Raw genomic sequence first — 15,621 nt, 5'->3', positions numbered from 1 at the left:
GTGCAAATATGAACGATAATCACTGTCATTTACATAATAATTATTATCTATGTTATTAGTACTCGCCCGGGTTCTAATCGGCATTGCAGCAATGGCCTCCGTCGCAAATTACAATAGGATAAGGATAAACGTTTGTATGTTAGTAACATTTTCTTACCGAAGCTTAATGTTTTTATTGTATGTGTTCGGTTAAAGGTTATTTCATATCTATAAATTGATCTGCTGGTTTTTGCTACTATACTCTACACGTACACAGAAAAAACATAGATTCCCTGTATTGTAGGCGAATTTTCTCCAACATCAAGATTTGCTTTTCTCTGTTCTTCTTCGTCTTCGTGTTGCAGCTTTCAAATAGTTATTATAATTATTATTTGTCGCTGGCCAAGTACCAGTAGTCTCTACATGCACCAATATTCATCTTTCACGCACTTTGCTGTTATCCATGCTTCATTGATAAGCTCTCGTGATATATTGTTGAAGTTTTGTTCTTGCAGGCGCTTGTGAACCATGTCCTGAATCTGGAGAAAAGGTATCCAAACATAATAAGGCATTGATGAGTTTTTGATTTTGATGACACATGTTTACGTTATTCAGAACATCCTTTGTTCATTCACAAAAAGAGTGAAAATACCAAAGTTGTAAACCACTTCTTTTTAAATTTATTAATTTTTTTTACATTTTATTTCCTGAATTAGCCAAACAAGAGTGAATAATTTGTGCACTTATACAACAAAAACAGGTTTCATACTTTTATGAATTTTGAAATTTGACTGCTTAATTCTTGAAAATATAACACTTTATTACGATTATACGAGGGTCATTCAAAAAGTTCTACCTCCATAGTCACATTTAAATTATCTAACGTGCCAGGTAATTGAAATTACCTATGATTATACTTTTAAATCTAGGCTACAAAATGAAAGTTATTTGATGGAAATATTGGGTCCCATCCGCACCAAAATGGCGTAGAGGTGGATAAAAGTCGCTTAAAAACGATTTTATATCGTATTGCCTTGTAAGCTTTCAGCGTGGGTGATGAAATACAGTTTAAAATCCCCGGCAAGCCTGCATTAGTTCACATTTCACGTGGGAGGGGTAATATCTGCTATTGAGGTATAGGAATGTGTAAATTTAATCTACTGCGCCAATAAAATATCCTTACACTTGGAAAAACAATCACAATTTCCAAACTGAACAATATTGGGGTAAATTTGTTGTTTTTAATAGATGCACTATCTAATCCTGCACATTATGACACCACATTGAATCCAATGTGACTTCAAGAAGCAAAGTTACAATCATTTGATTAGACGAAGGTCCAGTTTTAAAAGTGACAAAATGGCCCATTCAAAACGCCACAGGCTAGACATCTGGTTTGAGAGTGGTGAATGGCTAATTTATGCGTTTGGCTTTAATTTAAAACAAAAGGAACAAAAGAAAACTGAAACAAAAGAACTGAAAAATAAAGTGAAAGTTATGAAAAGTACATAGAAGTAAAAAACTGAAATAAAAAAGCTTTAAATAATGCTTCATTGAAGAAACTGTGTTGTCTCTTTGTTTCGCTTGTTGGAAACTTTTTGCGCCTTGTATAGGCCAGTTTGTCACTTATAAAACTGGACCTTCGTCTATTCAATTGCTTGTAACTTTACTTCTTGAGGTCACATTGGATTCAATGTGGTGTCATAATGTGCAGGTTTAGATAGTGCATCTATTAAAAAAAAAAAATTTACCCCAATATTGTTCAGTTTGGAAATTGTGATTATTTTTCCAAGTGTAAGGATACTTTATTGGCGCAGTATATAAGACAAGCGTATTGCTTACCATAGGTTTTGGGTATAATCTTCGTAGAGCAAGTCTGTTAACATGTTCCATGTATGATGTTCGTAACATCTGTTTAATCTCCACTGATCGGTCTAAACATTTTGAACATAGGAGGCAATCCTGTGAATAATAAATATACCAGTATAACAAAAGATTGTAACACTTAAAGGCTACGATCGCATAGAAGTATACTATTCGGGTATACGATGCACGTTTTGCAGGTGCACGCGTATAGATTAAATCGAGCAAGGTAATTTCATAGTACCGGGTCACATAAGAGCTATTCGAAAAGGCCGTATACCTGCGTATAGTATAGTATAGTGGGAATCGCGCGTGTTCGATTTTAGTGCAGCGTATACCGTCCAAATTTTAAAAACCTAAACCATATGTGGGCAAATTCATTTTTTTAATAGATGCACTATCTAATTCTGCACATTATGACACCTCATTGAATGCAATGCGACCTCAAGAAGTAAAGTTACAAGCATTTGATAAGACGAAGAAAATGGGTAAACTGACATACTCGCTATTCGCTATATGAAATACGCTCATTCGATCAGTCTGAGTTCACATAGTATACTCCTATATGAACTCAGCCTGATCGAATGAGCGTATTTCGTATAGCGAATACCGTATACCGTATACTTCTATGTGAACTCAGCCTAATGCAGAGATGTTCACTTATCCATAACAAATGACATAAACGTTAGGCTGCGTTCACATAGAAGTATACTATTCGGGTATACGGTGACGTTTTGCAGGTGCACGCGTATAGCTCAAATCGAGCAAGGCAATTTCATAGTACCGGGTCACATAAGGCTACGATCGCATAGAAGTATACTATTCGGGTATACGGTGCACGTTTTGCAGGTGCACGCGTATAGCTCAAATCGAGCAAGGCAATTTCATAGTACCGGGTCACATAAGGCTACGATCGCATAGAAGTATACTATTCGAGTATACGGTGCACGTTTTGCAGGTGCACGCGTATAGCTCAAATCGAGCAAGGTAATTTCATAGTACCGGGTCACATAAGAGCTATTCGAAAAGGCCGTATACCTGCGTATAGTTTAGTATAGTGAGAATCGTGCGTGTTCGATTTTAGTGCAGCGTATACCGTCCTAATTTTAAAAACCTAAACCATATGTGGGTAAATTCATTTTTTAATAGATGCACTATCTAATTCTGCACATTATGACACCTCATTGAATGCAATGTGACCTCAAGAAGTAAAGTTACAAGCATTTAATAAGACGAAGAAAATGGGTAAACTGACATACTCGCTATCCGCTATACGAAATACGCTCATTCGATCAGGCTGAGTTCACATAGTATACTCCTATATGAACTCAGCCTGATCGAATGAGCGTATTTCGTATAGCGAATACCGTATACCGTATACTTCTATGTGAACTCAGCCTTTAGGCTGCGTTCACATAGAAGTATACTATTCAGTATACGGTGCACGTTTGCAGGTTCACGCGTATAGCTTAAATCGAGCAAGGCAATTTCATAGTACCGGGTCACATAAGGCTACGATCGCATAGAAGTATACTATTCGGGTATACAATGCACGTTTTGCAGGTGGACGCGTATAGGCTGAGTTCACATAGAAGTATACGGTATACGGTATTCGCTATACGAAATACGCTCATTCGATCAGGCTGAGTTCATATAGGAGTATACTATGTGAACTCAGCCTGATCGAATGAGCGTATTTCGTATAGCGAACAGCGATTATGTCAGTTTACCCATTTTCTTCGTCTTAACAAATGCTTGTAACTTTACTTCTTGAGGTCACATTGCATTCAATGAGGTGTCATAATGTGCAGAATTAGATAGTGCATCTATTAAAAAAATGAATTTACCCACATATGGTTTAGGTTTTTTGAAATTTGGACGGTATACGCTGCACTAAAATCGAACACGCGCGATTCCCACTATAATATACTAAACGCAGGTATACGGCCTTTTCGAATAGCTCTTATGTGACCCGGTACTATGAAATTACCTTGCTCGATTTAAGCTATACGCGTCCACCTGCAAAACGTGCATCGTATACCCGAATAGTATACTTCTATGCTATCGTAGCCTTATGTGACCCGGTAGTATGAAATTGCCTTGCTCGATTTAAGCTATACGCGTGAACCTGCAAAACGTGCACCGTATACCCGAATAGTATACTTCTATGTGAACGCAGCCTAAGTGACCCGGTACTATGAAATTGCCTTGCTCGATTGAACTATATACGCGTGCACCTGTAAAACGTGCACCGTATACCCGAATAGTATACTTCTATGTGAACGCAGCCTTATGGAATTATAGATGCGATTTAATTTCTGGTATACCATCTCACTTGACCTAAATTGACATAGCTTAGCGAGACAATGATAGAATAAACGGGCGTTTAAAGAGTAGTTCGAAACATTTCCACACATTTTCCAAGGTAATTTTCAATAAGATTCTGTTCGAAACATTTTATTTTATCATTTTACCCAGGTAAGGGGGAAATCACGAAAATAATTAAATACCCAAAGCTAACGCTAAATACGGCGCCTCGGCAAATGATGAATACCATACCATCATCAAACATGATGCAGTCATGTCTACAGTAGAATTCACCACGACCTTTGCAGGACTTAAACCCCATTAAAAGCTATTAAACCAAGATAACACTCATTGAAAACAGCTCAACTGATTAAATCAGATCTTCTCTGGTTGTGCACATGTGTCTGTTTTATATGTGCGGTATCGCAATGAGCTGGTATTATAGCTTCAGTTGGGTAACCGAGTATAAAGGAAACGCAAGGAAACAATGGTATGTGGACCTTTGTTCACGAAATGAGACAATGGTCTGCTTTTTGTTAACCAGCATTCTTGAAAATGAGCAACATAATGATTGTTGACTTAACACGGTTTGGAAATAATTTCTTCATATTTTTCTGTGTTTTCTGTCGTTTACATATCCTTCCTAAAATACCAAAGTACGAATATTTCCAAACATCTAAATTAGCTAAAAATTTAGGATATGTTACAAAACTATATTTTCTAGAATTTTAGAAGAATACTTTTAATATTGGCCGGTTATTTTTCACACAGCGACGTTAACTAGGCAAATCCCCATACTTCTAACGTACGCTGTTTGTAGAGGTCACGCGTCAATGGTAAGAGCACTGTGTATTGTGTATAGGAAAACGGACAGTAACTGCAGTATTAATCATTTTCGTGTACCTCAGAGATCTTTTTTTTTTCTTTGTATATTTTTTAAACATCAAAATAAGTCTAATTTGAAATATTTTAAATGTTAAATGGAATAAATCAATTGCGTCTGGTGGGTATATCATCTCAGTGACACAATGTGACCATTGAAGTGACCACGTGTTTCATCATTTGTCTTATGAACTCTCACTCTCCTACCAGGGAATAGTGAATGACTAGTATATAGAATGACGAGCATTATTCTGAACTGATTGTGGTATCTTATACATGAAGTATTATAATAGCTAACTGCTAGGCACCACATCGGATTTGGTCCTATAGAACTATCGGTGTCGGGTTAGGTACCATCGGACCTCTCTGGGCACCGATAGCGCTATAGGACCAAAAAAGACGCTGTGCCTTACTTTCATGCATTAATGACGGATAATACTAAAATGAGATGCGATCAAGCAAAATCAGTCGGAACTCGGCAATAATAAATTTTCAGTTTCTTACAGGATAGTAAAAAGCATTCACAAAACTGGATTTTGCAGAAAGCCCCATTGAAATTGAACAACCAGTTCCAAAGATATGAGCAACTAAAGAGTTTCCAAAACAAAAGGAAACAAAAGGAATTATTTCCTTTGTTTGGCTATAACTCAAAGTCAATATTACCGAGTTCCGACTGATTTTGCTTGATCGCATCACAAATGGGCTATTCCAATTCATTTTATAGACCACTTTAATGACATGACCGTAACCTTCCAGACAGTAATTTCAAATACGGTTACCTGAATGAATGATTCCATTTAAAATCTACATTTATATTTTTATTTATTTTTTTTTTTCGAAAACTTACCTTCAGCATACATTCTTGACAACTTTCGGTGAAACAGACTTTCGAATCCACATTTATATCTGTATCTCGGATGCTTTGTATGTATGCAAAAGGGAAATAAATAAATAGATAGACGTGAGTATAATTGATTAATTAAAAAGACTAGTTTGCGTATGACGTCATGTCAACCATACCAAAAAGTGCCGTACTGCGCAGGTCAGCAACCAATCACGTCGCGCCTTTGCCCTGACGTCAGACGCAAACTAGTCTTTTTAATTCGGTCTTCAATTATAGTTGCAAAGATACCCTAATCAAACTTGGGAATTAAATAAGCTGTTGCCTATCACACCATCGACATTATCAACGTCCAGAGGGCGTGTTTTTATTAAAAGCGTTATTCTTTTTTTTTCGACGTTACATACTGACCCATTGTTATTTCTACTGCCGTAACGGTAGCCTATTGTGGTAATACTGTTGAAAATAACGTTGTAATTCTTGGCTCGAATTAAGAAATGTGAACTTAAAAGGTCTGGTGACATATTTGCCTGTATGAAAATATCAAAACATTTTACAATTGGTTATAGTAATAGTGACAGTTTGTGTCATTGTTGCGCAAGCGGCACGGCCTAAGACCCGTTATTCACAAGGCCCACTATTCAGAAAACCCGTCAAATTCTGAATAGCGAGCTTGTTTTCATCTAAAATGACCCGCCAACCAAAAGAGCCGCTAATCAGAAAACCCGTTCATCAGAAGGTATTGCTACTCAGAAAATATTTTCTGAGTAGCGGGTATTTTAGAGTTATGGTTATGGTTGTGGTTGTGGTTAGGGTTAGGGTTTAGGGTTAGGTTGGATACAGCCCGCTAGTAAGAAAAAAAATCTGAGTAGCGGGACTGTTGTATAAAAGCCCACTATTCAGAAAGTCGTTATTCAGATAGCCCGCTATCAGAAAATTCTGACTAGCGAGCCTACTGAATAATGGGTTTTCTGAATAACGGGTCTTCTAACTACCGGGTCTTCTTAGTGACGGGCTGCACCCATATGGCCCAACGTCAATCTATAACAATTTAAGAATGCACATCACAAAAACCACAATCACAACAAGAGAACGGTTTTGCGGGCGCGCCTTTGCCTCAGCGAAGGCAATTTAATTTTCGCCCATTTTATCGGTATACAAATTATCGTTCACCGCAAAAATTTTGTAATGACATTTTTTATCCAAACATCCATTTCAATAAATTCATATTTTTTTCAAAACGCATAAGTCAAAACATTTCCCATGTAAAATGTTTGGGCAACTCGGGATAAAAGTTACCCATAAATCAAAAATCAATCTCCGCTCTCTTTCACAAGGACTCCTCTTCATACCGTATCGTCCGGCAACCAAGTATTACGGTGACAGATCTTTCGCATACGCTGCTACAACTCTATGGAACCAACTCCCACTGGATGTTCGTCACGCCAAATCTGTTAGTGTTTTTAAAAGACGGCTGAAAACCGCTCTGTTTTAACTTTATGTACTTTATATCGCGATGTAGGTGCCGGTCACCTTTAGTATCCTCGCTTGTTATTTGACTGTATATGTTTTTATCACGGGCATTTTAATTTTTTATCATGGACTTTAATGTGTTTTCTCATGGACATGGATATTTGCTTGTCTTTATATATTTTTGCCTAGTATATCATGATGTATTTTGTTGTAGTGTTTAAGATGGTATAGTGTTTCTACCTTATATATTTTTGTCTCACTGAATTTTGGTGTAGTTTTTAAGATTGTATACATATTGGTGTTTAAATGATTGTTTTTATTGTACAGCGCTTAGAGACGTTTGTATTAGGCGCTTTAAAATCCCCTTTTATTATTATTATTTATTAAGTAATGATTTTGTTCATAAATATGCCCGTGTATCTTATATTCCGCGCACCAATTTTGAAGTTGCAAAGAAATAGCTAATTAAAAATGTGGCATTTTGGGGTTAAAATTACAAAAATCCTCAAAATGTATGACCGTTGCCATGGAAATGGAATAGAACACGCGGGTTGACAATTTAACAAAGATTCTCTAGACTCTTCCCTGCACATTGTGATATGTGATTTGTCCATTTGAAACATCTGTCCTACGAAATTGTTAAAATAGAACACTTGTGGCTACTCTATAATGTTAGCTATAAATCTGAGCTTTCCTTCTGCACTTTGTCTTTGTGAATTGAGTAGAGAATGAAATAAATAAATACAATTATGTCATACTTTTATACCGTACCTCAATCAAGTAGACTTTCATGTTCTCATCTATAATAAAGTCCCACCTCATCACTTCGAAAAAGCTTGTACTATATCGGTTGAAAAATAAAATGTATTTATGTTAGTACGAACATTGTTCCTTAAAGGGGTACTACACCCCTGCCAAATTGTGTGCCTATTTTTGCATTTTTCTCAAAAATTATAGCGCATTGGGGACAAGTAATCAATGTATATTGTAGGGGCAAGGACTACAACTACTGCACTGGAAATTTTATTTCAGCACAGACAACGTTTATGGAGTTACAGTCAAAAATGAGGGAAAACCAATATTAATTAATAAATCAATAACTACTTACTCTGAGTTGCTGAATTTTCAGTACAGTAGTTGTGGTCCTGGCCCCTATAATATACATATCTTACTTGTCATCAATGTGCTATAATTTTTGAGAAAAATGCAAAAATTGGCCAGGGGTGTAGTACCCCCTTAATGCAGTTCATTCTATAGTGAATGATATCCATATGCCACCGAGCCGGATTAGAACCGGTTTTCGATCAGGCTGGGAAGTGCATCTGGGATTATAAAAACTTACCCGGGAAGTATGCAAATTTTGACAAAAAACAGAGCCAAAATTATGCTAATTTTGTGGACTTGGAAATTATTGATTCAATTAAAAATAAAGGTGAATTGGATGAATTTTAGAAACTTTTCGCAAATGTTTAACTACAATCTTGGCAATAAGTACTTGGAACGCTTGGCTCACTCTGCCGTAAAATCAGTGTAGGATTCCTAATGATCATGGAAATGACGTACATTGTGCATGGGAACAAACATGACATCTATACAACAATGATTTATCCTTCCCCCTTCCCCCATCAAACAATGTTGGACACATTGGGAAACCGCTGAAGACATTGGCATTTCTCAAAATTACATGGGGAAAGGAGGTGACAGTTTTCCGTTATTTACATGCAAGCGTTCCAAGACTTTTTTCCAAGACGTACATACACAAAATATAAATCTACGAGCTGCACGGAAAATTAGCCCCAAATTAGCCCGCCGCACATCCCCGTACCTGCATTCCACTAGGAATCTCCCGGGGTTTAGAACAGACGGAGTTTCATGCTATTAGTCGTCTTTGATTGATGTAAGGAAGTTTAAACGAGGGACATTTCAACGAATCTGACGGACTTGTACCGCCAAACACCAGTGACTGCATAACCAACACTCTCAACACACTATGCATGCAGTACGGTATGAACAATTCAGGCGCTATATACTTTGGTTCACCTCAAGTTTTGGTAAAGACATCGATGCTAGAGTACCAACTCCGCTGTGTTTGCGTGTCGCTCATGGAAGGCAAATAGTGTACCTCCCAATGAGGTAGAACAAAAGAGTACTGACTCTGCCATGTTTGTGTGTCACTCATGGAGGGCAAATAGTGTACCTCTGTTTGTGTGTTGCTAATGGAGGGCAAATAGTGTACCTCCCAAAGAGGTAGAACCAAAGAGTACCAACTCAGCTGTGTTTGCGTGTCACTCATGGAGGGCAAATAGTGTACCACTCAATGAGGTAGAACCAAAGAGTACCAACTCCGATGTGTTTGCTAGTTGCCCAAGGAGGGCAAATAGTGTACTTCCGGATAATTTCGCTATGCGCCCAACAATATTTGATTTACCGTGCTGTGTTGGTTTTTTTGCTTTTTGTTTTTAGTTTTTTTTTCGTTCTGCGTGTATCGCAGCTTGGAGATGCAAATCATCGTTCGATTTTGGCTCCTGCCAAAAAACCAAAACGACAGAGACATACTAGTTGCCCTCCTTGATCGACTAACTAAAATGACAGATTATCCATAGCGTTACACACATGGCAATTTTGAGTCGGTACTCTTGGGTGAATCACATACTCTTTTCCAATCCGTCTTTTACATTCCCCAAAGTGTTGAGTATATCCCGTCTGTTATACACTACATCCTGTACTGCGTCGAACACTTGTTCTCTGATGGATTGAACCTTAGATTGTTCTATTCCTGAAACAAATGTACAATGTAACCGGGTGATATCAAGGAGTTTGTGCAATAATTGTTTATGTGTTATTTTTAGATGTGTACAATAGAGAATGCAGAAGAAAGTCCAGAAGTTACAATGTTGCTTATGATTGTCCATTTAAGGTAAATAATTCTGGTTCTAAAGTGTCTTGATCAGTACAAAAATAAATTATATCGATTAAATTTAATAGGCAAAATGTCTCTAAATGTTATTTGACCTTTTTAGTAATAATAAATCCCATAAGCCTTTTAAGGTAGATCTGAGATGTCGTCATTTGACGTCATGCCGATGTGCACATCGTTTAATACTGACTATTGTTACTGCGCATTTCAAAGCCGGGAAGTGCGCAGTAACGATGTGCGCATCAGCGTGACGACATCTCAGGTTTATCCGAAAAGGTTTATGGGGTTTACCAAAAAGGTCAATAAATGTAGTACTGGGCAAAAATATTATTTAATGTAAATAAAGGTCAATTATCTGTAAATACTTATAGCAAATAACGACACAAATTTCATCAGGCAAACTCTTTTAAGAGTTTTCCTGATGATATTAAAATAGTCAAACTTACCTAGATCTGAGAGCAAATGAGCGAACAACGCTTGCCTTCTTGAATAGCCTGTGTTATCAAAGAATCTTCGCATGGGTTTAAACTGTAAACAAAAATAGGTCCATTATTTACCACATATTTTTAATATACATAATCCGTCAAAGGTCACATCAAACCCGTTACTTTAACTCTAGAACTACCCCTAAGATCTAAAAAAAAAAGCGTGCGTGATTACTCCTAAACGACCTAAGCGAGCTCCCGGGTAACCCTATTAAACAAGCATACAAACTTACTTCATACAAACTGGTTGACCTTGAATTGCTTATGAACGTCTCAAAATCACTATAATTTACGGGATGATATGGTTTGTTTGCGATCCTGACCATCAGCCATTGTCTAATGTATACGCCCTCAACGGCGAAACGGAAGTGATAATCACCATGACGCCCAAGCTGATCACGTGACCATGAAGAAGAAACTGGTTGTGAATAAACTTTTGAATGATTCCTTTACCGTCAAGGTCAATCTCTAGAAGAAACAATAAAAAATTTTAATTGATTACTGAATTTCCTGGTTTCTTGACCGGTTCCGTTAAAGCAGAAATGTAACATTGGCCGTTGAGGACGCCCTCATTTTGCTTCTGATTTTCACACGATTGCACTTGCATAAAGCAGACCTAACAAACATACAGTGTCAAAATCAGCCTTAGGCTGTATTGATGACAAAATCAGCGATAAGAGTAAATAAAAACAAGCATGCTTGAACTGCGACATGCTTAATTTGTTCTGCTTTCCTATGCAAGGCGTAGGCATGCTAGTAGGGTTAACTTTTTCCTTGTTTTATTTCTCATATTAAATATTTACCGTGTGCGTCCTTGATTGTAACGTTCCTGTGCAGAGTCTTTTTCTCGACCCATACTTGTTCATTCTTGCCATTTTTAGTTTTGTTCAATACCTAAAGCAAGGATATAATTGGAAAAATGGACATGATATAATTTGTAAGTAGATATATCATCTCAAAAATAAGCGCAGCATAAACACGTTAATGTTTCCCATGAATAATCATTAGCAGAAAAAAAGAAGCAGAACGGACATCGGACAATACATTGTGATTTAGTGTCAATGTTACGCTCGTAAATGGGATAAAACAAAACCTGTTACAAATGGATATAATGACAAAATTGCCACATTTCGAGATTTTAAAGGCTTATTTGGAAATTTGCTTGATAATAAAATATTAGTTTATTTATCACAGGTTAAAACCCATATTTCTTGACATAACATCGATTTTTAAGCGGCTTTAATCCACCCAATTTGGCAGTCACAACACCAGTTTGGTGCGCCGGGGACCCAATCAAGGCCGACTAAATTCTGACCGTCACTTGGCTCGTGGGATTCGTCTATACGAATACAACGAGCCAAGTGATGGTCAGAATTCAGTCGGCCATTACTGGGTCCCGTCTGCACCAAACTGGTGTTGTTACTGCCCAATTGGGTGGATTAAATCCGTTTAAAAATCGATGTTGAATTGTATTGTGTTGTAAACTTTCATCATTCTTTTGACTACGTGTAACATGGGTGATGGAATGCAGTTTAATATCCCCGCCAAGGCCACATCATCATTTCACATTTTAGGTGGGATAGACCTAAGGGGGGACCCAGCTATGGCTGCCATTGAGTTGTAGGAATGCGTGAAAATGGATTCGTCTATATGCTATCTGTGCCCCGATAAAAAACAAAAATACATTAAAATCAGTACACGCAAGCCCAGAATTGTTCAGTCAGTGTATCTTGAGGTAGCTCTTGACATTGTGAACAAATACAATCAAAACAAAAAGTTATAGCCAGCATGCAAAACAATATGTATCTAAGTTGTAAAGAGTTGAAATGTTACCATAAGAAATCTGGTATTTTCCGAACCCCAGAAAATTATGGTATATATCTTAGCTTAAAGCATTTTCATACATGCAGAAGGAGCACTTACTTCGTCTCTAAACTTTTTCCTGTCATCTGGCATTTTGAATGTTTTTGGTATGTATTTACTGGTAGGTGAAGCAGTGCTGAGAAACAATTTATTGCATATACAAAATATTCCTGGAAAATGATTGATCTGAAAAATACAATTCGTGACGGTTATACGAGTAAATTATTTTCACAATTTAACACACGAATATAGGAACCGTCTAAATCCATATTTTGACCAAATTTTATCTATATGCAAATGTTTTAATAGGCAGTGATAAGCTACGGCTATCATGTGACCCGCCCATTCCCTGTTTCTGTTGAGTGTGAGGGCGCCTTCCCAGCAAACACCAAAATGTTTAAAAAGGTTATAAACGAGTTATAAACACGCTCTGGGTTTATTCAAAACGTTTTAACAACATTTATATTTCGGCTTATATAAGGCTGCAATCGCATTGAAGTATACTGTATACGGTATACGGTATTCGCTATACGATATACGCTCATTCGATCAGGCTGAGTTCAAATAGTATACTCCTATGTGAACTCGGCCTGATCGAATGAGCGTATATCGTATAGCGAATACCGTATACCGTATACAGTATAATTCTATGTGATCGCAGCCTAAAGGCCATGAAAAAGTTTTTAAAACTCATGTTACTCTCTTGTCATTCTCTAAAGAAACAAGAACTAGCAATCTGTGTCTAATCTAATGGCTCAAACTTGAAAAATATCGATACAGCCATCCCACTTCCCTGAACACAACTATTTTCTTAATAACGCTTAACTATTGCCATAATGCACGTGCCCAGGTAAAGTAATGTTTTGTGCAGATCAACTTTGAATTTTTGCCCGGTAAGTAAACTGGCCTCAAAAAGAAACTTATAATTTTTCACAAGGTCATATCTTAAAATCCTCTCCATAAAAATGAACAAAAATTGCACACAGCAAAATCAGTCGTAACTCGGAAATATTGATTTTGAGATATAGCCAAACAAAGCAAATATTTCCCTATGTTTTCCCTTGTTTTGGAAAGTCTTTAATTGCTCATATCTTTGGAACTGGTTGTTCAATTTCAATAGGGTTTTAGCAAACTGCAGCTTTGTAATATGTTTTTTACTATGCTATAAGAAACTGAACATTTAATTTCCGTGTTCCGACTGATTTTGCTTGTATGTTTAATGCATACCTTTACATTGTGTTTCGGATTGGTGAAGAGTTGCACTATTTTGTCATGCTGAAAGGGGTAAGTATGAGACCACAGAATATCACAATGGTCTGGTGTAGTCTCTTCGTATGATATATGTATACCAAAACCCAGTCTTGAAAACGTATCCATAGCTATTTGAATGCCGCCTCGATATCTATTCTGTTAAGGGAAAGGTTATTTTTTTGGCATTACTGCAATTATTTGTATCGTCAGATGCGAATAATAAAATTACATTACAAATAAAATAAAATTACAATGGCGTATTTTCTGTTTGCGTAAATATTGTGTGTGCGTATAAATTCAAGGCGCACACAGTGACGCGCAAATTTTAATTTTGCACTGCAAGAGTGACCTAAACAAGGACATTAAATAACAACTGGAAGTGGTGATACATATACTGAAACATGAATATCAATCAACCCAAAAGAATTTTCTCACAACCTACGTCGGAGTTCATATGTCAATGTATGAACTGTAGTTAGGATAATAAAAACGACTGGTAAGCAAGTCTACTAAATGACATAACAATGTCAAGTCGTCTGAAAATAAAAATGGCGGACAAAAAGCGGCACCTTTCAAGCAAAAATACAGCTTATTTAACCAATGTCAACCAATGGGGGCGTAACATTTTCGTCCTTTTTAAACAATATGTTTTTTTGGGTGTTTTTTTGCAAAACTGCACGATATTGAAATATCATATTTGCACAACTTGAAGAATTAAAGCTTGGAAACTTCCAATTGCAGAAATCAAAGTTTTCTAGGACAAACTGTTGTTCATCTTCAGTGAAAGCATGCATAACATAACACCGCCGGATTATAGAATAGATAAAGAGGACTAAATTAAATGAGGAACACAAACTTTAAGAAGGGGTGAGCGAGTATGTAAAAGTCCTGTAGATCAAACTTGGAATGAACTGCGTTGATTTTTCGCAACCAGTCAACCGAATCAAACAGATGCACGAAAAAATGAGCTACGCACTACATTTAAAAGTTTTGATTTATATATATATTTCTCGATTTATGTTCAAATTCATTCATCCGGTAATTTTTAATGGGACACCCTGCATAGGTGAAGACATTTTGACAAGATCAGGCATTGCCGACTTTAGACCAACAGAAAAAGAAACAAGTTTATATCTAGAAGCCCGCGCGTATTGGCATCAGGAGGCCGTTTTTGTTGATTGGGGAGGGGGGGGGGGGGTTGCGCATATCACATTTTTCGAATTGGGGTTTTTGTATTTAAAATGAAAATAAAAAACCGCATTGTGCATTGCTTTTTTCAGACCTGCTACTAGATATAAACTTATTATTTAGCGAGGTGCATCCTTCACACATACCTCGTCATTCCGTGACATTGCTATTATTACTATTGGTCGACGAGGCACAGTACACGAGAATATTGAGTGAACAACCACGCAGTGATTCTCCTCTGATTCCAGGCGATACAACAAGTACACCTGCATGGTAATAGCTATTGCAAGTGTACAAATGACACCTTGTCGAGTCCTCTTAAACTTCATCTTGTTAATCTGGCAATAATGATCAATAAATAAAACAAATAAATTATCTTTATACACTATTAGATAGCGATAACTAATCAGACCAAGCGTTAGAAAAATGGAAACCATGCATTGATTGTGTCTAAATGCACGGGTGCACACTGCGCGTTCTACGCGCAGTTCTTTCGAACCTAGACTGCGGAACTCAGTCCTCAATGATAGTCAGTCACTTATCTTTTGTTCGTTATATGACTATCATTTGAG

The 15,621-nt window shown here is 37.0% G+C and overlaps 2 protein-coding genes across 2 annotated transcripts; both read right to left on the bottom strand.

Moving 5' to 3' along the window:
- Window positions 1–8,178, bottom strand: LOC140167368 (probable tubulin polyglutamylase ttll-15). Its single transcript, XM_072190677.1, has 5 exons — window positions 8,117–8,178; window positions 6,284–6,402; window positions 5,879–5,951; window positions 1,822–1,941; window positions 1–518 (listed from the first exon to the last, which is right to left on the bottom strand). Exons 1-5 carry the CDS (start codon window positions 8,165–8,167, stop codon window positions 399–401), a joined length of 483 nt encoding a protein of 160 aa, XP_072046778.1. The 5' UTR covers window positions 8,168–8,178; the 3' UTR covers window positions 1–398.
- Window positions 8,179–11,072: 2,894 nt separating this feature from the next.
- LOC140167848 (probable tubulin polyglutamylase ttll-15) lies at window positions 11,073–15,382 on the bottom strand. The gene is made up of 5 exons (XM_072191139.1): window positions 15,196–15,382; window positions 13,838–14,017; window positions 12,671–12,796; window positions 11,551–11,641; window positions 11,073–11,215 (listed from the first exon to the last, which is right to left on the bottom strand). The coding sequence occupies exons 1-5, from the start codon at window positions 15,376–15,378 to the stop codon at window positions 11,073–11,075; spliced, it is 723 nt and encodes a 240-aa protein (XP_072047240.1). The 5' UTR covers window positions 15,379–15,382.
- Window positions 15,383–15,621: the final 239 nt, after the last annotated feature.

Source organism: Amphiura filiformis, chromosome 13 (assembly GCF_039555335.1).
Source record: "Amphiura filiformis chromosome 13, Afil_fr2py, whole genome shotgun sequence".
NCBI classification, from domain to species: Eukaryota; Metazoa; Echinodermata; class Ophiuroidea; order Amphilepidida; family Amphiuridae; genus Amphiura; species Amphiura filiformis.
The sequence above is the reverse complement of the archived record's forward strand: the minus strand, read 5'-3'. Positions and strand labels throughout refer to the sequence as shown.